Consider the following 26,333-nt stretch of genomic DNA (forward strand, 5'->3'; position numbering starts at 1 on the left):
GGCCTTCACTCAGAGTGACATATAGCGAGACACAGCCCGTCCTCTCCCATGAAGCGTTCTGGAGCGGTGCCTTAGCTGTGTATTCATCTACGGTGCACCCTGGACAAGCATTCACTGAAAGCCACGTGGAAATAGGCCCTCCGTCATCTCTCCTGCAGCTTCTGCTTGGCAGCTGCCATCTTGCTATTGCTCACAGGTGGGCTCAGTTGTAAGATGCTTTTGGTGAAAGATGCACCTCATGGAACATGAGGAACTGCATGGATTTAACTTCAGAAGTCTGCACCTGCCTACCTTTGTCCTGAGTCCAACACTCAGCACACTTAAGCCCTGCTTACAATTCAAATTGCCAGTGATTGGCCTCCTAACTTAAATTGGGTATCTTAACTATGTTGGAAGGAGCACTTCGTTGAGCAGAATTTTTATCAGGTTCATTGTTGTTTTAAGCTGATCTCATGATCCTAGCAAAAGGGAAGCTGAGTCATGCTGAGAGGGCAAGTGAAGCATGTGTTGGGTTGGGATGGGTAGAGGTTGAGAGGTGACTAGAAAGAAGGAGATGTCATTCCAGCTATTTAAATGTAGGGTGTGGTTGACTTGTAATTGGCATCTGGCTCTTGCTCTTCTGGGCCATCAGTAAACTCCCTCTGGCAGCAGCCCTCATAGACTGAACCTTCAAGATGTGGAGTGCCCCGCTGTGACTGTAGGTGGGGTGTTTGTCTGACCTGACTTAGCAATATGCTCTTGTACGTGTTTGTCCTTATCAATAAACCATCTTTTGGATGTTTGTCCTTATCAATAAGCCACATTCATTTGGATGACCACACACCTAGCCCTTGGTGTAATGACTCAGTTCTTTATGTGGATAAGACTAGTCCTTCTACTTGTGCAAAATGACAAGTAAAAAAAGAAAGTTGGGTGATTATACCCTTCAAATCAGCTCTTTCAAAGATAGAAGAGTTGAGGAAAATAGGATTAAAAGTGAGCTTCAAAGAACCTTCCCAGGGTGATGATATGGTTGTACATATTCCAAATGCAGGGGGGATGCTCCAAGCCAAAGGGTTTCCACAGTTGCTTGGAGCAAACATCCAAATAAGAATTAAGTGTGTTTGCCTTCATCTTGTTCATGGTCTGTAAGTCTGTCCCTTCTGCCTGTTAGCAGAGAATACCAGGATGGGATGTTGCAGAATGAAAGCAATTTGCATTTTCCATTGCTTGGAAGGTACAGATCTTATTTATTCCGATCTCTGCAGAACCCACAGATCTGTTCATTATTCCAGAAGATTCCCTCATTCCCAGAGTGAGATTTACCATGAGGCCTAGAAGGTGGGCTGGAAGCTGCTGCAAGGACCCTGCTAACCCTGGAAGCTTGGATTCTGGGCCAGGCTTTCAGCCTCTAGCTCTGCAGGGAGGCTGGTGAGTCAGGAAGCAAAAGTGAGCCCAGAGAAGCCTCCCATGCATCCCCTCCTCTGAGATGAAGATTCCTGACTCCTGTTCTGCTCCCCTGATGCTGCCTCTTTGGCAGTGGGATATCAGGCCTTGGATCTTGCAATAACATATCCTCCAACCACTAGATACTTTCCCAGTTTTATTTACTATCATGTCCCATCATTTCTGTGCAGAAGGCAGCCGTATGTAAATTTTATTACATTTTCTAATGGTTTGGGTTACATAACAAATAACAGAAGGAAGGAAAATTTGTATTGATACTTTACAGAGGAAGTTCTCAAGTCACTGCACAAAGATTTAACTGAAGTGTTCTAAGTTGATGGGAGTTTTGCAGCTGAGTTTCTGCACATGACTTTGAATATGTCACTATATGTTTATCATGGGCTAATTGTGGAACCACATTTCCATACTTCTTCTTCTCCCTTTCATGAGATTACACCAGCCAGCGATGGATACAAGACTCTACAAGGAAGAAATGATCAGTTTTGGATAATTTTCTTTCCTGTCCCAAAATAGCTGTATGTCTGCATGTCTTAGGGATTCAGCTGAGACGCATTTTTTTTTTCATTTGTTGCTTGCTATAATGCAAATATGGTTTCAATCCTGTAGTGAACTATCCAGCTAGTCCATATTATAAATTAATCAGATTCAACAAACACCCACAATTTTTAAACTTTTGGAAAAAAAAATATTTAATAGGAACTAAGCAAAAGAAGAAATCAAACCAGCTGCTGACACAGCTGTTTCTTTTCTTGTTTAATTCAGTTCAATATAAAGGTACCATATGCTGCTTAAAATGATGATGGGAAAGATGAAATAATTTAAGAGAATAACAAGAAAATACATGAATTGTCAGCATTCTGTCAGATTTAAAGAATGAAATAGACAGGTGTAGTATTGACATGTTTAACTTTGTGTGGTGTTAGCAGTTTTGGTGCGAACAACTTCTGACATGTGCTGAAGTGATGTGAAAACGTTTCTCCTTCGCTGCAGACATTGGCGAGGAGGCTGGGAGATCTGCCGGCGTCCAGCAGCCGGCACTGCTTCGTGACAGGAGCCTGGGCTCGGCCTTGAAGGACTGCCCGTACTGTGGGAAAACTTTCCGGACATCCCATCACCTTAAGGTCCACCTGCGGATACACACAGGTGAGAAATCTGGGTGTGTCCGGGGGCACAGCTCAGAGGTGGAGGCAGCCCTGGGACCTGCCATGTTCCTGGCCCAGGTCTGCAATAGTGTTAGTCATTGATATTGGAACTTTCTCCATGGGCCTGTCTACACACCACTATGTGGGTCAGCACTGACCCTAACTCTCTGATTCATGGCTTAACAATCACCCTTCCAAAAGACCCAAGAACGCAGAGGCGTAGCTCTCATGCAGTTTGGTCTTGTGATGAGGATGCTTTGTCTGAGGCCCCAGGACATGCTGCTTCCTTCTACTGTGTTGAAGTAGCACCTCCCCACACTCTTGTATGAACTAGGAGTCTTCCAGGTATAAGCGATGGGAACCCAGCTCAAACTCTTAAGTGTAGAAAGGAATGTGGCAGCTCCTGCAAAGTGTCACGCAGGCCAGCTTTTGGCCCAGCCTGGGTCACGTACCTACCTCTGGGATTGGAAAGATGGAGGGAGCCCCTTACGCTACATGAATGGAGGGTTGGTGAACGCCACTGGGTCTACTAAAAAGAAAAGTTGAGATGCTCTTAACCGAACAGAGAGAAATGGCTACTGAGCTGCTCTGGTCATTTCTCTTATTTTCGTCTCATACTAGTCCCTTGCAGTGAGGACTTCTCTTCATTTTTCTGCCTGTCTCTCTGCCTGTCCCTCAGTCCTTGTCCTTTTCAGCTTTTCTGTTAGCTGTTTGCACATTGCCAATACCAAAAAAAATCTGTCTGAGATATGGACACTTCCGTTTTCTTTGATTTTTCTCCTGACACTTTATCTATTGGAGTATGAGCTGCTTCAGAGGGTAGACAAATATGCCATCTATTTTCAAAAATAATTGTGGTGTATTTCCCAAGGAATCAATAAAGCTCAGGGTTGTGCGGCGATATTGAGTGCATATGGGCCTCGTGTGCATTGCTTGGTTAAAGACGACGAGCCCCTCACCTGGAACTTCACCTGGTGCCCACAAATCTCCCTGATAACCGAGAGCAGCCCTGAGGACAGGTGGCAAGGGGCCACAGGCTGTCTTCTCACTCAGAGTCCCCGCCCCTTGCATGGAGTCACCCCAGGCTAAAGAGAGACCTCTGAAAACTATGCCCCACCTCATTCCTGGCCCCAGCCTGCACTGATCTTCATTGTCTCTGAGAAACACCTTCACGTGCCTTCTGCCCGTTCTTCCCATGCAGAACGCGAGTTGCTGCTGCAGGACCTTTGTACTTGCCACTCTCTCCACCTGGAGAATGTTCTTCCTGCAGTTGGTCACTTTTTAAATGTCGTCTATTCAGAGAGACCATCCCTGATGTCCCTGTCTAAAATGTCCCTCACAACCCTGTTTTATTTTCTTCACACTTAACACTTTCTGAAATGATCTTGTTTTTTTCATTTTGTAATATTTGTTTTCCACCAAGCAGAATCTAAGATTTGTTAGAGTGGTAACATTGTCCATCTTTTTCATTGCTATCATCTCTATAACTCCAGGGCCTGCAACAGTACCTTACACTCAGTAGGGGCAGGCACCATGAATTAATTTGAAAGGTGGATGACAGAGCACATGCTCGAATAAACACGTGACCCTCCTCCTGTTATCCCTGCACTGTGCAAGGTGGCACAGAGGGGTCAAGGGCAGTAGGGAATGGGGTCCCTTCCCCAGGGAGCACAAGAACCTATCAGAAATCATAGCATGGCAGTCAGGCTGCAAGTGCTAGATTCCTGGGTGCAGATGGGAAGACCCGCCTTTCCCCAGGAGATCAGGGAAGGGTCCCCAAGCTCCTGCCTGAGGTTTTGCACTTTGCACTTCTCTGCCTGATGCCTGCATGGCTTGCTCCTTCCCCTTCAGGGTTTGGCTCTGGTGCCCCCTTCTCAGTGAGGACTTTCCTGCCCACCCGTCTGACAATGCACCCCATACCCCACCAGCACTTCCTGTTCCCCTTCTTTCCTGCTTCATGTTTTCCCATGGTACTCACCCCCATCTCATGCACCATCTCGTTATATTTCGTTTTTGTCTTTCTGCAGGCACTAGAATGTGAGCTCTGTGAGAGCAAAGGCTGTGTCTGTTTGTCCAGCTGTGTCTTCAGTGCCTAGAACAGAGCCTGGCTCATGGTGGGCACTGAGAAAGTATTTGTGAGTGAGTGAATTAGTAAGTGAATTAGTGAAAGTAACAAGGCTCAGGAGGAGTCAGCTCAGACATTGGCTTTCTCAGATTATACCAATGTCCATTTTCCTCCCCAGGTTGGAGCCAGGGTCCCCTTGGGTTGTGGTGGTGGTTGGGGGGGACCCACAGACTTCCAGACATGGGAGGCTGTCCATAGGGCACCACCGTTGGGCTGTCCTCCAGAGTAGGGAAAGCAGGCCAGGAGTGTCTTGTGATGCTGCACTTTTGTTTAATGTAGACACAAAACCCTGGGCCAGGCTTACTAACTGGGTGGTGGCTCATCACAGGTGAGACTGGCTTTGCAGGGAGTGTGGGTCAGCATGAAAGAGTGGTGCCTCCTAGTGAGGGGCTTTGCTGCCCCGTTGGCCCCAACCCCCATCAGCTGCCCATGGGTAAGTGTAGACACTGCACAGATTCCTGACCTGGGTGGAAGCAAGTGGATAATGCTGTTTGCAATTTTAAAGCTTGAGAGAGATGAATTTTTTCAAACTTCTGCTTCACGAACTTCTGAAGTTTGTGACCAGTAGTCTTTGGAGACTCCAAGAGATGTGAGACAGAGCCATGGACAGAGGCATTCCGGAAACTTCCTGGAATAAGGGAGAAAATGAGAAAAGCCATGGAAACATCTCACACACACACACACACACACACACATACACACACACACACACACACACACACACCACTCGAAAACTGCATTTGCAGTGTTTAAAAGGCAGAATGGTAACCAGATAAAGATCAGTTTTCTTTTTATCTAAGAACAAAGAAGTTGGAAAATGCTTACAGTTGTGCATTTGAATAGAACAGAAAGTGTTACATGTTATAAATCACCGAAGTAAACATCCATTATGACAATGTAAAAGTGTAGATTACACGAGTAATTAGAAATCAAAATCACATTATTTGTTAATAAATGATTTCATGTGGGGCTCAAGTTGTTGAGATGCTCAAACTTCCTTCCCCTTTGGTCTTATGTCTTTGTGTTTCTAAATGACATGGCCAGAGGACAGCAGTCTATGAAATAAAAATACACGTTCTCCAAAATGCCATCGTTTGAAGTTTTTCTCCAATGGACCCATTAAATGAAACACATTTAAAACTCCAACATTTAATACGTAGTTTTTAATTGCTTGGGATGTGAGATGGCACATTCTTTGTATTTTTCTATCCCACTCCATCTTTATTAGAAGTCTTGATCGTATAACATTGACTAATGAAAACTACTTTGCTTTTTTTTCTTCACTGCATTAACTCAATTACTGCTCTTCTCAACACCTATTTATTAGAGAAGTGCTGAGAAGATGCACCAGTCAGGTTGCTCCAAACACCTGTGGCTGGGGAGAGCCAGATCCATGAGGACCAAAAGTAGGTGCCCCCAGGACTCTGGAAGCCTCCAAGGCCAGTCAGGTCCTAGGGGCTGCCCGACTCTGGTTCCTGTCAGTGCAGATGTTGACTGCTGGCCAACCCAGGGGAGGCTAGAGTTCTTTCGTGGAAACTTTATCCTGGGCCTGATTAGGTCCCAATCACTGAGCATGGGCAATTTCTCTTCTAGAGCACATGCCCATCATTTGAGTTCAGAGCCAGTCAGTGCAGGCTCAGAAAGAAGATTATATCAGTCAGGGTTTTCCAGAAAAACAGCAGAACCAGTAGGAAATAAACCCACACATGAGGGTACTTTAAAAAGTTTGTGGAAAAATGGAATTAAAAGATCATATGAATATTTCCATGAACTTTTTGAAGCACCCATGTGTGTGTGTGTGTGTGTGTGTGTGTTTGTGCGTGTGTTGAGAGAAGGAGAGAGATTTATGATAAGAAAAGGGCTCATGTGATTATGAAGGCTGGAGAGTCCCGAGATCTGCAGATGGCAAGTTGTAGACCAAGGAGAGCCCATAGTGTAAATTTCAGTCTGAGTCCAAGTCCAAATACAGAAGACCTATATTCCAGCTCAGAGAGAGTCAGGCACAGAGAGCGCATTCCCTGTTACTCAGCATTTTGTTCTGTTCAGGCCTGCAGTGGATAAGATGAGGCCCACCCACACTGGGGAGGGTGATCTGCTTTACTCAGTCTACCGATTCAAATGTTGATACCCAGAAACATCCTCACACCCCCCCCCAGAACAATATTTAACCAGATATCCAGGCACCCCGGGTCCCAGTCAAGTTGACACATCACAGAGATGCATCAACAAGACATGTAGTTAGGACATGCAGTGGGAGACAGGATGTCCCCAAGGTTCCCCTGAGCTTACCGAGTCATTGCATTATTGGCTGCCCACAAATGCACTTCATCCTTTCCTTCATTGCCCCCTCCTCTGGCCCCACCATGGGAAGATGGGTGTTTGGGGATCCTCTGGAGGAACCAATGTATCTGTTTTGTGTACAGGAGGCAGGCAGGTGCTGAACAGTCCCTGAAAGTCTGGGGGCGTGCGTTTGTCATTTAAGCCCTGTGTGGGCTGCGGGACTCCAGGCCGGGTTCCTTCCGGTGGCTCACCTGTGTGGCTTTCCCAGGAGGGGGCTGTGGTCTAGGAATGACCATTATAGAGAAAGGTAATAAGCACCCTCACTTGTGAAAACTTGGAGGCATGAAATTTCAGGGACTAATTAAAAATAAATCTCATTAGTTTTTTTCCCCTCTCAAATTATACAAGTGGTTTATTAATCTGGTTTTGATGTGCTGCACGCTCTGGTCTAGCCCTGAGTTGGGAACCTCTTTATGGGAATGGATCTGCACAGGGAAGTCAGTGGTGTGTTTCCAGGGGTCTCAGCAATGGTTGGGGTGGGTTGGGCTGAAAGGCATGCCCGGCATTGCATACCCTCCTGGGTGCTGGCAGAGTGGGATGCACAGAGGTGCTCCCCTCACTGTCACCTGTATTCTTGTCACCAGGCTTCCCTTTCCTCTAGGACCACAGAGACTTGTGGAACTGAGAGAATTCTCCCCTGCAGCCCCCAAAGGGCTGCACACCCAATGCGGGGTGGGAAGGTCAGCCTTGGAGTTCTTTTGCCTCATGACTGAGGCTGTGTCTACACAGTGTGACAGCAACTGGCTGAATGCAGGTGAATTCACCAAACAGGGATAACAGCAGTACTAATAGTGAAGGTAGCTACCACTTTCTGTATACTCCCATGTCCAGGCACCGTGCTGGGCACCGCACACCATTTGGTTCCTCAATTCTCACAGCACCTCAGGGACTGAGGTCCCATCCCCTGCCTCATTACAGGGGAGGAAACCGAGCCTCAGAGACGCAAAGTTACCCACCCGAGTCACCCAGCGTTGGTTTAAGGACTGTCACTCACACCTGCCTTATCTGGAAACCCATTTTCTTAATCACTGCACTGTATTGCTATTTTTACTTTTATGGTGCATTTCTGGCTTGTTTTAGGGAATTAACGCAACATTTCTTTGACAGTGTGTGTCCACACCATAAGGAGCAGGAAGGAAAGAAGTGACTTGTACTCACAAGTTGTGTTGGCGCAGCCTCCAGGTGATTTAAAAGGGAAGTACTGTGCATCCTGGATCCTCCTCTACCCCTAACTCAGACTGGCCTGAGGCCAGGACCCCTGGACCCCATGTGCCTCAGTTTCCCCACTAGCAAAATGAGTTTAGGGAAGTGGTGAGGCCGGGAAATGGCCACCGCGGTGTTTGGTGGCACTCAGACCCCGGGGATGGAAGGCGGGGTGGAATCAGTCCCGGCATCACGGAGATGATATACACCTCATGCCATTTCGGAAAGCACTTTTCCTCTTCAAAGTGCTTCCCAAGCACTGGTTGGTACATACACGGGGGTGGAAATGAAAGTGTTAGCCAGCCCTATCCAGGTGCCTTATGTCTGGTGTTTACGTACCTTCCTTTTGATGCTTCTGTGTTTCCTCTTCTAAGTAAAGTAACCAGGCTGTTTTAACACATCAAATAAGTATAAAAGCACATTGAATAAATGTTCAAAAATGAGTTAGTTAAAACAGTGCTCTTCCATCTCCTTTTTTAAAAGGAGAACATGTGTCATTGTCCTTAGTGACAGGATAGCCACCTCAGTAATGATCTCCAAAAGGAGATGATTCTTTTTTTTTTCTTTTTGTTTTGAATTAAAATTCCATTGTTTTTCTATTTCTAAGATGAACTAAAAGCCAATTTTATCCCTCCACAGTCCCTCATCCTAGCTCTTCCTGCCTTAATGACATCCCAAACTTTTGTGGAAAATAATTGATTGAATTTAAATTTCCTTAAAAGTTTAAGAGGTAATGTTACAATATAAATTTCCTACCAAACACTAAGTAGGGAAATATCCATTAGTGAAATTAACTACAGTTTCTAGGTAGCTAACAATGTGCCGTATACAGTAGGGCATGGCTAATGAACACTGCAGTGGGTGATATTTCATTATACAAATTAATGCTCACATTTTAATGGGAAAGTCACATAATGAATCTCGGCTTCAGTGACAGCAATTAGAGACACAGATTGTCCCCTTCTGGACAAGGCACTGTTTAGCAATAAGCAGCTGTGTGAAAAGTCTTCAGGTTTACAACATATATATGCTTTGGGGGAATTAGTGTACAATTTATATTAATGTACTGAAGCTTCGCTGCAAAGGCACCACCATATTTATCTCTCCTGGTATTAACTAAGTAAAGACATGTTAGAAAGACTAAATAAATATCAAATAGAGGATGCAAATAATGGGGAAATATTCAGTTACTCAACTTAAGAGTGAAAACACTTTTGGAGATTTAGCAAAAAATGAAAAAATAACATTAGAAATATGAATCACTTCTTAAAAGCTTGATTAAGGGGTTTCCAAAGAGAGTAATACGAATCCATTTGTTATTTTTGGAGAGGTGCTGTTGGAAACTTGCTCTGAATAGCTCCAAAGTAGCTCCACGGAACACTGAGGGTCCCTTTGCCTATCAAGTGCACAGTGGAGGGTTAGAGTAATAAGAGACTTACCATGTAAAAACAGGTACGATAAACTAATTAAATCACCTGTTCATATATTTCTAAAAATGTATGATACAATGACTTGGGAGGTGTTATCAATAACATTCCAAAGTTGAATATGTATTTTATGCCATATGTCATTGGGAAGGCGGCTCAATGTAAAATGGCACCAATAATCTTATCAGCCCATTGGAATGGTGACCTGATGATTTTTTTATTTTATTATGCCTTTTCTAGCAAAATTCTCTTTTCTAGAAATACGTTGTTTGGGCCCACATCTTATTCCTTTAACATGTGGTGAAAGGCTTCCCCACAGAAGGTCACCAGTGTCCTTACTTGCTTTCTGGGTCAGTGAGTGAATGGCCCAGTACTGCACATCCTTGTCCCAGACACAAGTGCCAAACTGGCTGCCTGGTCCAGATCTAGTCTGCCAAAAAGGGTGCTGTGTCCCTCTCTGTGTTTGAAATAGTTTTGAAGTAGACACTGTTATTTAAAAATTGAGATGCTGCACATAGATATCTGGATATGAGACTTTTCTTAGAAAGCCAGAGGTCCCAGTGCCCACAGTTGGTGCGAGTTGAGTGGCGGCTGCCCTCCAGGAGATGCATTTGCCCCCACCCCTCTGTGTTGCATGCTCATGGGATCTGCCTGGTTCTGAAGGCCTGTTAGTGAGTGACCCCTACAACAGGCAGACACAAAGGCAGCAAATCCCAAGCCTCATGGAGGTGACTGGAGGACTCGTGACCCCCTGGAAAGCTTGGGGCAGTCTGAGTAATCCCCCTGGTAGATCTGGACACATTTATGGCCTAAGTGGCCAATCATTCAACTAGACAGAACTGCTGGCAGGGTCTGGGGTTGACTGTGCCATGAGACTGCATGGAAAATGCCTGTCCAAGTCTCGGGCAGAGTCCAGCTTTCATCAGGAGGGGGCTAGACAGGCCCACTGCCTCGATCCTTGGCAGAAGTCTGGCCATGTCCTGAAACCTGGGATTGGTGAGAGTCAGCCCAGAGCACTTGGGTTGAAGAATGTATCCAGATGTGGTGGCTTTGACTGTGAAGCAGCTCTCAGCACAGGTGGACTCAGCGTTTGTCTGTGCCAGCCAAATGCAGGAGCAGACCTTGACCACACCTCAGAGTCTGTTAATTGTGCTGATAGGTTGTTCTTCTCAGTTGTTCCCCCAGCCCACGCAGGCCAATGTTGTGAGAAGTTTGCCTCCTGAGCACTCTGAAATGTGCCCTTTGGGGAAAGAATGCTTGAGAAACAGCTGGGATATTTCCAGTGGAACATGAAGCATGTGGGCTGCTCAGGATTCTCAGGAGGGCAAGCTCACCCCAGACGACTCCAGTCCCTTGTGTGTGCCTGGCCAGACACGCACCCAGCAGGGGCTGGCTTTAGTCTCAGAAGCAGTTCCCTATGCCCCCTCACTGGTGGTGAAGCCCAGAAAAAGGGAGGAAAAGCTTCAGCATAGAGAGCAATGGCAGGCATTCAAATAATTTAGTGATTATAAAGAAATTAAAATAGAGGGTTTTTTGTTTTTTTAAAAAACACAAATCCAAAGGGGATGGGTTTATCAGAGAATGTCCCTTTGGTGCATTTTTCTGGAAGATTTGGGTGATGGGGTGATAGGAATCAGCCACCCAAACAAAGCCTTTCAGGAACTAGGCAGGAGATGGAGTTATATGAAGGAACAGAGAGTGGAGGGACTCTTCCATCCACAAGCACAGAAAGCAGAGAAAGGATGGCTGGAGAGGGCTTCCTAGAATCTGTGTATATCATGTGCAATCAAAACAACCCTAGCAAATTCACTAAGCAGCCCCTCATTCACCAAGGCCTGGGCCCATGGAGATTCCAATGCTGAGAATTAACTGTTCTTGTTTCTCAGCTATGACCTTTCTTTCCCTGGAGCAGTGGAGGTCAAGGCCTATTTTGAACTTTATAGAGGAGTGGGTCTCGAGAAGAGATTTTGTCTTCTGGCATGCTGTGTGTGTGTGCACGCACACGTGCATGCACTCTGCTTGCTTTAATAACCATATGATATGTCTCCTGAAAGCCATGAAAGCAGGGACCCTGTCTCTTTGATTCCTCACTCAGTTCCCAAGTACCAAGAACAGTGCTTGGGAGGTAGGAGGTGTTCATTAATCCATTGGTTCATTCAATCAAAAAATGTGTGAATGAATCTTCACGGTTCTGGGTGTGTGGGTGCATATGTGTATGTACACACACATCTCTGGCCCCACTCAGGAGACTTAGTTGAGCTCTTGGCTTGAGTTTAGGTTTGTCAGGAGGCCTCAGAGAACACATGCTCCAACATCTCACATTACAGGTGGAGGATGCAAAGATACCAAGACTGGGATCCTGTGTCCAGTGGAGTGCGGCGAAGCATGGGGTGTCCAGTCCCCAGTCCAGACTCTCCAAATACCTCCTGTTGTCTACACTGCCTTCCCTATTAAGAAGTCCCACAGAACCCACCTCAAAGGGTACTTCCCAGGGAGTATATGTAGGTTTCCCACCTAGACTCCACAGAGAGTCGCCTGGGGAGTTTTGAAAGATTCCAAGACCCATTTTGCATCTTGGACCAATTAACTCAAGAATTTGGGGAGGTGGGACCAGGTGTCAGTACTTTTAAAAACTCCCTAGGCGATTCCATGTTGGTTTTTCCAAAGAGTAGTCTTTACAATATCTGCATCAGAATCAGCAGGGACTCTTGTTAGAAATACCAACTTCTGTCCTCCCTACTCCAGGCCTAGGGAATCAGAACTGTTATGCATTAGGGCCCAGAACTTGTGCCTTAACAAACTCCCCTGGTGGTTCTAATGCACAGTACAATTCGAGGAGCACTGCTATAGTGCACAATTCAAATGTGTGTTCCTTAGAAATATACACACACATCCCCTGTACATCCCTGCAGTCCCCACCAAGAAAGGCAGCCTCCACCCCACTTAGGCCTGGATTTAAGAGTCTACATTCTCCCTCTTTGGCTCTGCTGATGAATGCTCATTCTTTCTCTACCGTGCCTTTGCCAGATGCACTTAATCATTTCCAGGTGCATTTCTGAAAGGCAACCTGAGTCTCACCCAGTACCTGTGTGCCTCACCTCTGCTGGCTCTCACTCACTGGGCCCTCCCCTGGGGTTTCCACTAAGCCATGGACCAGGATCCTGAGATTCTAGTCATGCTTTCCTTCCACGAGCCCCCCCACCCCCACCCCTAAGCTTTGGGGACTGCTTCTGCTGCACCTGGCCACTGGGCTTCTGGGTAAGCTGAGTCAGCCATGCCCCATCCCAGCAATGGTTCCCTGTCCTGTGGTGGGATGTTCAAACAGCAGTGGCTGAAGTGAGTCTTAGACTAACACAGAGATCGATTCCAAGAAGTGGGAAAATGGTCCCTGAAATCCTTTGTGTCTACCTCAAAAGGGATAGAGTCTTCCTCTTAGATCTAATTCACTGGTCTAGCCAGAGATGACTAGATGTTTAGAGAAATAGATTCCCAGCTGGGCCTCCTTCTCAGCCTGAAAGAGACCACCTATAAAGAAGTATCCAAGGGAATCTCAGTAGCTCTTAGGCAAGAATGAGGAGCACTTGCTCCCCTTCCCCCTTTTGATAAGGCAGGCAGAATATCTCTGATCTGGAGATGAAGTGGATTCTCCTGCTCAGATCCTGGGCTGCTGGTCCTCTTGTTTAAGGAATTCAGGCCCTCAAATGCCCTATGTCTGGAGAACTGGGATTCATGGCGTCAGCTGAGACTAGACACAGTAAAATGTCTTCAGAATACACCATTCACCAGCCATTTGCTGTTGCTTTTTAGATCAGTCTATTTTACAATAGAACAGAGGAGGGGGTGGGAGGGAGGGTAGTTGGGCTTCCTGGGAGAAATAATTGTGGATATTGACAGGATACTATTGTGAATAAGCTAATAGGGACTGTCAGAGTCCCCATTCCTTCCAGTGAGCTTTTTGATTGCAAGGTCTAGAAAAAACCCAGGATTGCTAACAAATTCTTAGAATATATTTAAATCCACATTTGTTTACCCTCTGATCTTCCTCCACCCCACAATGCCGGCAGATGTAAGTTGTCTGTTATCGTATCTTTCCCGTAGTGGAAAGAACAATAGAAGTTGGATGTTGAATTTAAATAAATATTTAATTCATGAAAATTATCTTATATGTTTTAAAACACTCTTTAAAGCTATTTTTATTCTCTAGAAAGCGCTTATTATAGGTAAATTACACATTTTACTACCGGAGCATTAGGTTTGCCATTAGTACAAATTTAAGGCACTACAAAGACCAGTAGATAATGTTAATTTCAAATACAGAAACTAAATATATTTTGTGCCTTTTTATTACTCATTTTCTTTTAAGTTTTATTGACTGCTTTTTATCTTAACTATATGTCTTTACATGCTGCAATCATAATGCACTGTAATGGTATTAATATTTTATAGAATCGGTATTTATAGTTCTTTATTTAGAAACAATGCAGTAGGTCTGCAGATATCTGAGACCGTCTGGAATGGTGCCCTCCAAATAATGATAAATTACTTGTGCAGTATGCCATTTGCTAATTATATCCATGATTTACTGCAGAGCAAGACTTAAATCATTCATTTCAGTCTTGCGTAACAGTGCCATAAAATTTTTAGGTTTAAAAATGGTTTCCATGTGTATAATTTAAACAAATTTCAGAGCTATTGTATACACAAAATATTGCAACCACCCATTTGTTACATACTTTGTCTTTTTAAACTTCTACTTTTAATGATCACTGTGGTTGAAATTATTATGCTTAATTTTCATAATCATAGCTTTTAAATCTACAGCCGTTTTCACATGTTAGATAAAGAAAAAGATAGCTAATTGTGTGTAGATAGTATGTCATTCCTGAATAGTCCCAAATGGTACAAAATCATTAAAAAAGCTTAAGAGTACGAATTATTCTTCTATTAAAGAACAGTTGTTCTCTAACTAATTATTAGTTTGAGCTGCTTTGTTTCAAAGGACAAATGTTGATCCTTCTAGCCTTGTTCAGCACACCAAAATGAGATAAACACTTTTTTTTTTTCCTTATACCAAAATCTTGCAGGTGAGAAACCCTACAAGTGTCCCCACTGTGACTATGCTGGCACCCAGTCAGCGTCCTTAAAATACCACCTAGAACGACACCATCGGGAGCGACAGAATGGAGCTGGACCACTGTCTGGGCAGCCCCCAAACCAAGACCACAAGGATGAGATGTCAGGCAAAGCTTCTCTGTTTATCAGGCCAGACATCCTGAGGGGAGCCTTTAAGGGGCTCCCTGGAATCGACTTTAGAGGTGGCCCTGCCTCTCAGCAGTGGACATCAGGGGTGCTCTCATCCGGAGATCACTCAGGGCAGGCCACCAGCATGTCTTCGGAGCCTCCTTCAGACACTCTGAAAGGCGCTGATCTGCCTTCCAAAAGTACCCACTTTTCTGAAATTGGAAGGGCTTATCAAAGCATTGTGAGCAACGGTGTGAATTTCCAAGGGTCCTTGCAAGCTTTCATGGATAGCTTTGTCCTTAACTCCTTGAAGGAGAAGGACACGAAGGACAAAGCCCTGTCTGACCCCCCTCCCATGAAAGTCCACGGAGCGGACGGTGGTGAGGAGAAACCCAGTGGTAAGTCCTCTCAGAGGAAGTCTGAGAAATCTCAGTATGAGCCTCTAGACCTGTCCGTGCGGCCAGATGCCACCTCCCTCCCGGGCTCGTCGGTGACTGTGCAAGACAGCATCGCATGGCACGGCTGCTTGTTTTGTGCTTTCACCACGTCCTCGATGGAACTCATGGCCCTTCATCTCCAGGCCAACCACCTGGGCAAAGCGAAACGCAAAGACAGTGCTATGGGGGTGACAGTCAACTGCAAAGACCAAGCCCGTGAGGCAAGCAAAATGGCTCTGCTGCCTTCAGTACAATCAAACAAAGAGCTGGGCCTTTCTGGTGTGATCGGCTCTCTAGATTCTGCTTCTGAGAAGATGGCCCAAGGACAGGTCAAAGAGACCCTGGGGGAGCAGAAGAGTGGCACGTGGCCCAGCCATGTGGACCCGGCATTCTGTAACTTCCCATCAGACTTCTACAAGCAGTTTGGTGTCTACCCAGGCATGGTTGGCTCAGGGGCCTCCAGTGCCTGCCCCAACAAGGAGCCTGACGGGAAGGCCCACTCTGAAGAAGATGCCCCCATCCTGATCCCCGAAACCACAAATAAGAACACTACTGATGACCTCTCCGACATTGCCTCCTCGGAGGATATGGATTCCTCCAAGGGAGAGAACAACGACGAAGAGGATATTGAAACTGAACCAGACATGATGAGCAAGCCACTGTCTTCCCTCTGCAAGGACAGCAGCGCCGAGTGCGGGGACAGCCTCCTGCCCCCAAACACCTCCCAGCCCATGCAGGGACTTGTCTCACCTTTACCGCAGGTGTCAGAGAAGCAGTGGCACAACCCGGGACTTCTTTCCACCCAGGACCCCTCGGTGGGCCTGCCCAAGCCGGAGCGGGGGCCCCAGGGCCTGGAGAAGCCGATGAACATGCTGTCGGTCCTCAGGGCCTACAGCTCTGATGGCTTAGCAGCCTTTAATGGACTTGCAAGTAGCACAGCAAATTCTGGATGTATCAAGAGGCCAGACTTGTGTGGTAAGTTTTAGAATCCTCTTCCTTTAGTTTATTTCCCAAAACACCAGTGCTGAATTGTGCATTTTTTTTTTTAAGAAAAATGGGGTAGACTTATCCATTAGCAAATTTTAAACTAGGCATTAAAAAACAACAACAACCCAATGCTGTATATGCAATGTAGACAATCATAAAAGTCAATTTCCTGTAGAAGTTTTAAAACTCATACTTTTGTGTTCCAGTTTGCAATATAATGCTCTAAAAGGCCTGTACAGAAGGCATGGAAAAGGGGGTGGTGTCTCACAGTGAACTGCTCCTGTTTTTTATCCATAACTTGAGAGAGAGAGAAAACAACTTAAAAAAACAAAAAAGCAGAAAGAGACATGGTAACTTGCAAACTTTTCAGTATTTTTGACTTATGCAAAAGATGCCTAAAGATAATTTCTCATTGCTTTGCTAAGCCAAATCTGCTTTCTTAAGCTTTTCTTTTATTGACTTAGAGGATACTAAAATCATATCACACTAACCACAGTGTAGAAATAAAGAGACCTTCTCTCCAAATAGGGGGATGGTTTCGGGGTGTTTGTGATTCATCTTTAGACGTACCAAATGGCAGTTACCGTGACTTTGGCCTTCTGCTGTTGCCTTTTGTCTGTCTGTCTACCTGTCTTTTGTTCTAACCAGAAATGTAAATTGTGAAGTCCCTGATTAGCAGTATTGTGACCCTGTGTGTCTTGGATGCCTGTCTGATCTCGTGGTAAATTGGCACTTCTTTACCTCCTTAAAGAGTACGGTCACCCAAAAGTAATTCCAGATTTTGAAATGTAATCACAAATTTTAAGTCTAGAATGTTGGGGTGAGAAGAAGGATTAAAGTCATTCCCTCGGCACCCCCATATTCGTGTTTGTAAGCCTTTCTCTGAAGAGAGGCTTGTTGTATTATTCCCTTTGAAACCAACCCCAAATATCTTCTAGACACAAATGACCATGATACCTTTCTGTCTTTTATGTATGAATGGATTTCTGTGATTTTACTTTATCTGTTGAAAGAAGGAAGGTAAGAAGATGGAAAGAAAGGGAGTGTTTCTGAACCTCAGCATCCTGATATTCCTTTAGCACAGAGCAGGATTCAGGAAGCCAGACTCTGGGTTCATGATTTAAATTGATATATTTCTTTTTTCCTTTCTTTCCCTAATTCACTAAGAACTGGATCAAGCAGTCTGAATTGTCAAAAACCACTAAATGGGTTTCTGACAGCTCAAAAAAATATTGACAGTTTCCTATGCAGAATGATTCACAAGGCCCCATTAACCACTACCCCAGGTCTATTTTTAGCCACATACAATTCATTACTTTTGAAGCTATTAAAAACAATATTTAAAAGAAAAAAATGGTTTTATGTCAGTCCAATTTTTTTTTTTCCCTTTTTTCTGGTTTAAGTCTTTCTTGTTTTTTTATTGTTGTTTTAAGTTTGTGATTGGGGCGATTTTTTTTTTTTTTTATTGTTTGGGGATTTCTTTTTTTTTTTTAAGTCTATTTTCAGTTCTTTCAACTACCTACGTAGGACCATAGTTCCTGCCAGGAATCCATGCATCAGAAAAGATCAAAACCTGGCATGTTCGTAAGCTCATTATTATTGAAATGAGCTTATATTACCCCTATTAATTTTACCATCTTCCTATCAATGCTGAAGGAAGGCTGCCTGCCTTGAGGAAGCTTGCCCAGTGATGTCCTTTTGCACCAGGGGAGGGTGGAGGGAAAGGCAACATTAGGGGGCCTGCTTGGTCTTGTGAACCTTTTCTCTCTGAGCTCTCTGCTCTTAGGCACTTTTCACCCCTCCCAAAGTAGCAGCTCACGACAGTCCCCTAACATTTCCACAGTGTGTGCAATTGCTTAGTCAACCTTTGAGCCATTGGCAACAGACCCTGGGATGTCAACTGTTGCCTGTCTCTTTCAAGGGGGATGAGGACCCTCAGGCCAGCCAGGCTAGAGTCTTCCTGGTTACTTCCCCAGCAGAAGGTCCAAGTCCCTCTGTCCCACCTTTCATTCATGGTAAGATGCCCAAACTGTCCGGTTTTATAGATCGTGAGTTCTGCATTTCATTTGGCCCCATTTCTTCTGTATCTTCTTCCTTTAGTCTGCAAGCAGGAAGGGAAGGCCCCTTCCTGACCTTTACATTTGCATGAGGTGGAGGGCTCTGGCCTCTTGCCTCCAGGATGGGCCTGACCCTGTCCAGTTTTCATCCTCCTACTCCCATATCTGTCCCACCATAATTGCAATCCTCTTCTCATTTTCTTGCTGGCTACTGTGGTATTGCAGTATCCAGAAAGTCCATATGTATTCATTCTTTCTAGGAGTTAGTATCTGGGAGGAAAACTTAAATCTACTAGGTTTAAGAGAAAATGGGTTTTGTTCTCAAACAGTCTGGTTCACTCTCTTTCTAGCATTATAAGAAGCACAAGAAATCGTTGTAAGATTCAAACCCCCAATGGCTTCACTTTGCAAGGGTGAAAATGATATTGGCACAAGGAACTAAATATTCCTAATACTCATTCCCTCTTCTCTGCTCCACTCAAAGTAGATGTGGGTTTCCAAGTCGGTCCACAGAGTTGATAGCCGGTTTTCCTCAGAAAGCTGGGCTTTGCCAAACCAAAGAATTATTCCTATATTTCCCATCTCAGATACAGTTTGGGGGTCTGACTGTATGTGGTTAGTAAACCCAAATCCCCACATAGATGTCCCTAGAAACAGGCTTGTAGGAAGAGCTAGTGTCCTTCTGTTTCTTAAGGAAGAGCTCAATTCTCATGGAATGCAAAAGTGTTTGAAAACACATCAGTAGAAACCTCATTCAAATTGTGTAGACTGCCCACTGATCTCAGCAGCTCCTTTGACACATGCTGGTGAGTTGGAGAAGGTGGCTTCTTACCCTTACTCTGTGGGTGATACTCATGTTGTAGGTTCTACTCCCAAGTGCTTCCCTAATTTCTGCATGCCTGCTTCCTAACTTTTAAAACTCTGACCCTAAATTCCCCTGTGTCATAATGAGGTTCCGGCCACTGTGCACTGCCCGTTTGTAGCCAATGCATTCCTAATTCTGGTGCAGAAGAGAAAGTCAATGAAGGGAGAGGTAGAGAGAAGCCTGTAGCATATGCCAATGTTGAGAGCTTGAGCGTGAATTTTCAAAAAGATCTTTCCTGAAGACAATACATGACTTGTCAGAGACGTGTTACAGATGATCCCGAGGAAGAGATAGAGCTGGAGGACATGTGGTGTTGTTTCTAGAGTGGGTCAGATCCCACTGTGGGTATGATCTCGTTGTGTGAATCCCACTCCAGGCAAAGCCCTAGTTTTCTGAGATGACTACTAGTCTGCGAGCATATTTCTTTCTTCTGTTGAAGAACATAGTGTACCAGGGCATTCCAGTGCCATTGGAGAATTTGGGTATGCCCTCAGTTTTGTTGGGATAGGTTTGACCTTGGTTTTGTGATGGGACAAGCTCGCATGAGTATATAAATGAGGAGTGCGGGCAAGGGCAGACCACAGCAGTCTTTGCATCCACTGGCAAGGCAAGGCAGATAGGCTCCTTGTCCAGTCTGAGAAACTGATGGACCTCTCGGTCAGTGGGTAGCCTGGAGATCCAGGAGAGCGTGCAGGGCAGAAGCTTCACCGTGCACAAAGCACAAAGGCCGGTCTGCACAGCACCGATGGGGCTGGCTGCATGGGAAGGTTAAAGAGCATGCTTCACCCCAGAGCTTGTGGAACTGGAGAGCAACCAGATCACCCTTACTGCTTTCTTTTCGAACCCAACACAGACAGCCAGAGTATGGAATTGTTGTGTGTTGGGTCTCACAGGCACGTTTGCTCTGTGTCTTAGGTGACCCATGGGTAGGGGTGATGGAGAAGATTTAGTTATATTAAGGGAAAGGCAAGGAGAAGAGCACAATCCCTGTTGCCCATAGAAGCTCTGCTCTGGAGTTATCACCTGTCCGAGAAGCCTAGCCAAGCAAGGAGAATCTATCAGTGCGCTGATCGTGGGCATGAGGCCCTCCTGTGTGCAGTGGCTTCAAGATCAATTGACCCACTCGGGCCTATGAGGAAGCTAACGGAAAGGCAAGGTCACTAACAGCAATAGTCCCAATATTCCCAATTTACTATTCTCAGGTTATTGGGAAACCATCTTCCCTAACATAAATTGTGGCTGAGATTATGGCATAAGGGTCCTCTGGGCTTCCACAGCAGTGAGAGAATTGGGGACTCCCCCCAATAAAGAAGGTGTGAAACCTCTTAACCTTATGTACTCTAAAAATGTGAGATGAGAGGAGCCAGCGTAGCCAAACTGAACTCTCTTAAAGTGTGACTTCTGTCCTCCAAAACCCTTGTTGATTTCTCAGCATAGACAGTCGAAAATATCCACTGTTTTATCAGCTATACAGTCTAAAGCAGAGGCTGGCAAATGTTTTCTTAAAGGGCCAGACAGCTAATATGTTAGGCTTGCAGGCAATATGATTTCTGTCGCAACTACTCGACTTTACCTCATGGCATTAAAGCAGCCATAGACAGTATGTAAGTGAAGGGGCATGGCTGTGTTCCAATAAAACTTTATGTACTAAACAGGCACCAAGCTAGAATTGGCCCACAGGTTGTAGTTTGCCGACCCCTGCTATAGCGTCAAAAGGGATGTGTTTCTGTGATCATCTTTAGAGAAGAGACACAGAAACCTGTCCTCCGTTGTCCCCCTGGATGGTGTGATAATGCAGGGAGGACCCCCATTAGCAGCTACAGAGCTCCATGTATTTCCAGGTAATACCAAAGCCTGAGATGGAAAAGAAGCTTTCCAGAGATAGAGGACCTGTAAACCCACGTGGACCTGGTAGACCTGTTTCTGGAAGGCCACATCTCTGTCTATGCATCAGGAAAACACCCCCTCCACAATTCCTTCCAGAGCTACACCCTCACAGCCAGTGCTTGCAGAGGAGGAAGTTGGAACTTGTCTGTTTACTCACTGATGGACAGAACTGTAGGGATGAAATGAGATGACAGACATAAAAGAGCTTGGATAAATGCTTCTCAATGGAGTTTACATTACGTTGCAGAGGTGAGCATTCACCTGAAGCTGTTGCAAAAAAAATAATGCCAGTGTTCAAACATCTTTGGGTTGCAATAGCCTCTTTAGTACAAAGCAAGCACAGATCTTACTTTCCACAGATCTTACTTTCCATCAACATTGTATAGGCACGTCTTATTTCCTCGTGTCTGCCATGCCACATTGCCGATAGCTATTTCTTGGTATGTGGGAAAGATAGGTTTAAAGGTGAATTTAGCAATTTTGTGCTGACATCCCATCCCTATGACCACATCATCTCAATTTATACTCAATTCTCTTCCTGATAGAAGGCAAGTGCTTAGGGGTGGGAAATAAGTCCTTCTTCCCCCACAGTCTTTGACCAAGAAATAGCTAAGGTCTAAGGTCAGTTAGAGGCTTCCAAGGGAGCTACAGCTGGGATATTGAAAATACTGTGAGAATCGCATATGCACAGATACACCGAGCATAGGCTGTGATGCCCAGTCTATGGCAGTTGGTACATTTTTGGTCTTGTGGAAGAGTTGAAGGTGTGGCTTTGAAGCCAGTAGGTTCTAAAGAAGAAAGGAGGTTCTTTCTTTCTTCTTTACACAGGAAGAGAACCACAATATCTCAATCTGCCAAGCATGTGGGAGCCCAGGCTAAAACCAGCCAAGTGAGCATTTGTTTCTTCTCTTCTTTATAAGCTGATTCTCACATTGATTGGTTTGCAGAGACTGTGGATAAAGCACAACTTTACACTCACTCTCTTTGCTCCATTTGATGGTTTGCAGATTAGCCACCGACCTCCATGATCTTGCCTGCTCCCGGTCATAGTGTGTATCCAGGGCCTGATATTAGACCCCAGTAGGGAGGATCATTTGGCCTGTCACAAAGTCCAAGGGCAGAACCTTGTAAGTTAATGTAAATCACTGCCCTATTCTCCCTGCTCTGCCCCTGCTGGCTGCCTAACTGGCTGCAGAGCTTTTCTATTTGACTGTGGTGGGACAGAGCATAGGTGATGTCCCCCGGGGTGACCTACAGAAATCAGTACCCATGGGCAGGCTATCTCCTGCCCTCATCCAGAACCTTGCTGTGTGCACCGTGTTTGGTGAAGAGGCTGTCTCTTTGGGTGGCATTTCTCTCCAAACTCTTTTGGCATTCTTCTCCTCCTCCACTTCCTTCTTTTTAAATTAAATGGGAATGCCACTGACGTGATGTCGTTTGCACTGCAGGATGACAGAACTGTTGTGTGAATACCATTGTATTTGCCAAATGGTCCACTCGTCATTTCAGAACAAACAAATGGATGGTGTCTGTAAGTCGGCAAACACTGGTGACATTTAGCCTTGTTTATGTTCCTTTCCTTTTGCTGCATATTTTTGGCTCCAAAAGCTACTGTCTGAATCAACAGGGCCTCTGAAGCAGGAGAAAAGTCTGGTAGCATTAGTTTTGATTGCTGTGTCCATTTTCTCTGTGGATTGCATGATACTTACTGCCCAGGACCAAGCCTAAGTGGGAGGAGAGAGCAACCACACTCTTTGGCTCCAAATATATAGAGAACCAAATATATATATATATATATATATATTTCCCCTGGTAATGACTTAACATTGGGAGGGAGGAAGAAAATGTTGTGGGAAGAGAGTGTTGTCAGAACAGACACCCACATCCCTGGGGAAATGTAAACTCTCAAGCAGGCTTAGCCACCACCAACTAAAGTAGGAACAGTGTGACCCCCACCAACATCTTAAGTTAGGTGCCGGTACCTTGGCTGCTGAATCAAGGTGACGGCCAGAACTGACAACCATCTACATGCAGGGTACATCTTAGCTGCTGAAGGAATCAGGTTCGTTCTTCCTTTTTTTTTTTTTTTTTTTGTAATTTCAGATGTTGTGTGCAAAGCCCAGGTTTCAAATAAGTAGTAATTATCTCCTATTACTTAGCACTGATCGACAGCACCTCTACATCTAATTGCCAACCTGCTGTAATCACGTAGACTATTCTTGCTTTAGCCAGAGACGGAAAGACTAAATTTTTTAAATATTGCTTTATTGTCATTATTCCATTAAACAATTAGGAGATATGGCCCTGCCCTTGCTTTCAAATGCCTCTAGCCCAAATGGTTTCTGGATTGTTTAATGAATCTGCACATTTTCTTGCAGGTAAGTGACACCCCCTGTCCTAGTCGGTCTATCTGGACTTGCCCTTGTCTGTTCGTGCTCCTCGGTGGTTATCTGCAGCTTGTTAATCGTGTAAAGTCAAGAGAAGAATGTATACACATATGTGTGTTGAATAAATAATTACTATTGGCATAGGTATGTGTATACACACGGCACACCAACCTACAATATATATAGCAAAGAATCTGGGAGGCTAAAAATATTGCCCCATATGTTCCACTATTAGTCATGGATTGCAAAGGCTTAGTAACTTGAACGGGAGAGAAAATTCCCTCAGAGTCATAAATCCTGAGTGAAAAATGCTGGTGGGTTGCAGGTCCCTTCACCTGTGAAAAACCTGGCTGGGGCCTGTTCCATCTACTCACCTGAGCCTCTAGAGGTGGGCTCTGCAGTCACATCGGCATTACAGCTTGTGTCTGATTGTCCTGTATTTTGTAACACTTTAGAAGAATACAGAAAAGTGCAGTAATTCTCTTTCTCCATAGTATTTAAGCAGAAATATTGCTAGTTTAATATTGTGTCAGGTCGTCATATTCACCAGGAACAGATGACAGTAAAATTCCAGTGAACAGCACTTTGATATCCACAACTTAAAAATGGTGATTGAAGCAAAACGTGTAAACTTGTACTGGGTTATCGTGTGCTTTGGAATAGAGTATTGTCAAAGTAATTAGAAGATATATTAAGGTGTTCCTGGTAATGAAGGCATGTAAGTTATAATAATTGTAGCTTTCTGAATAAGTGTCAAACTATATCTTTAAGTGTGCTGTATGCTGAGTTACAAGTTAGGTCATTTATGAATGGAATGTAAAACAATACTAAAAATGCTTCAATAACTTATCTTGGTATTGCTAATAAAAAAAAAGCTGTGAAACATTAGTGCAGTTTTGAGTCATTATGTTAATCCATTCCACAACACCCCCCAAGCCCTTGCCATTCTTCTGCCTGTCGGAAGCTTCAACAGGACATTCAGGGAATATGCCTTATGCTGCTCCTTAGGCTGTTTGCAGGGTGATGGTTGTGTCTTTTCGTCCATCGTTAGGTGGGCCCAACAACTGACAATTCATAAACATGCAAATGGAAGGGCACTTCCCGATTTGGGTGGGATGACTCTAGTGGGTCCAGGAGAGCCAGACGACATGAGCCCATCTCTCTGTATGAGTGACTTTTGGGCGTCTAGGCCCCACAACTGCTCACGGGACCTGTGGAGAGGGGAAGACTTGGGCACGGAGCACACAGGCCACTGTACCCCATCCCAGGTGTGGGAAGGGTGGCTCACTCCCACCCTCTCTGCAGCAGACCTTAACGTTTTCTTTTTGTCCTGAGAAAGGTCATTTTTGATGGGAAGATACTCAAAATTAGTGGAGTTTGGGAATATTTTTGTTCCACTGAGAGTTTTTGCTTGTACCTGTGTTTGTAGTAACAGGCTTTTGCCTGTTCTTCCCTCCCCTTCATCTCGCCTCCTGGTGGGGAGGTCTGTAGGAAGAAAGGATATGGCTTTTTTTTGGTGTGGCTTGGTTTGGTTGTCCATGAGCTGGGCTTTAGGGTCCTGCCATTTCAACAGTGTTTCCAAGCTTCTTGGCTTGGGTATGTTTTATGGACTTCTAGAAAATCCTGTGCACGTCCCTGCTCCCTAATGGTCCCAGGGGGTGGGGGGAGATACAGAATCTCAAGCTCCAAGTCTATTCTCCATACCCCCAAATAAATAGTGTCCTGTGTACAGCAAGGGGATGGAAGCCCAGAAATGTCCACTGGAACAACCCTGGCTGTTGCAACAGGGCAACTGCTTTACCTTCACTGGTGCAAACAGTCTCTCAATATATCTCATAAAAACTGTTTGAGTGATAAAGACCACAGTACAGTATCAGATGGTTTCTCATTTAGGGGAAGAGGTGAAAAGTGAGCCATTCCAGGTCTGAGAAGATGGGATAAAAGCCCCAAATGGAAAAAGTAGATCCTGAAGAGGGTTGCCAGCTTTCCCACAGTTCAGTGCCCACAACTGTGACCTGATTCTGTTCACATGAAGCTGAGAGCACACACCGTGGGCTACAGTGGAAAATGGGGTGGGTCCCAAAATGCCTAGCAAAGAAAAAGTGGAAGGACCCTGACCTCTAGGCCCCTGGTCCATAGGGCCACATCCAAGCAGGGCCAGTTCCCACCACCTGTGCGTAGGTTGAGCCTGCACAGAAGGAAGGACCTTGGGATAGTTTTGTCTTTATTTTCAATGTCACCTGTCACCTGAGACTGGGGAGCTGCACCAGGGGAAGTGGGGTGCATATGGAGGGGATTCATCTAAGCCTCATCCCCAGGTCCTCTGCACAGGGTTGAGCACGTTGTTCCGACATTGTTCATCACTCAGTCACTCTGCCCGCGCCCTGGAACTCTGCTGACACCACAGACCTGCTGGTTTTGTCATTCAGGCTGGGATGAGGCTCAGAGGGGCCCAGCTGTAGCGTGAGGGGCTGGCCTTGGGTGCGGAGGGGAGGGAGCACACAAAAAATAAATAAATAAAGCAAGGGGTGAAGACGGCTGAAGGGACACATCCTTTGGTCCTCCATCCTTCGGCCCTCGATCATCCAGCCCTTGCACTGACAGCCAGGAAGCCTCTCTCAGGCTGCCTATCCAGGCATCTGCTGTTCTCTTTTCCTTCCATGGGGGCACAATTCCCCTAACAGGGCCTCCAAGCTGGAGGACTCAGTAGCATTTCCGCTTCTAAGGCAGGAGGATTTCCTGAGTTGCTCCCCAATGGTAACTTCTTAAGCTTAGAGGAGACCTTTGTG

The 26,333-nt window shown here is 45.2% G+C and overlaps 1 protein-coding gene across 2 annotated transcripts in view; it reads left to right on the forward strand.

Annotated features, from left to right (window-relative positions):
- The window catches only part of ZNF536 (zinc finger protein 536), a 227,704-nt gene that overhangs the window by 67,850 nt on the left and 133,521 nt on the right, over positions 1 to 26,333 (forward strand). Inside the window, exons 2-4 of one of the 2 annotated variants that reach the window (XM_063108881.1) lie at positions 2,437 to 2,589; positions 14,768 to 16,334; positions 22,569 to 22,626. In XM_063108881.1, the coding sequence (XP_062964951.1) occupies positions 2,437 to 2,589; positions 14,768 to 16,334; positions 22,569 to 22,626 (1,778 nt within the window). Of the gene's footprint in view, positions 1 to 2,436; positions 2,590 to 14,767; positions 16,337 to 22,568; positions 22,627 to 26,333 lie in introns of those variants that run through there. The other variant, XM_063108880.1, reaches the window with a different exon arrangement.

This window comes from Cynocephalus volans, chromosome 10, assembly GCF_027409185.1.
Source record: "Cynocephalus volans isolate mCynVol1 chromosome 10, mCynVol1.pri, whole genome shotgun sequence".
Taxonomy (NCBI): Eukaryota; Metazoa; Chordata; class Mammalia; order Dermoptera; family Cynocephalidae; genus Cynocephalus; species Cynocephalus volans.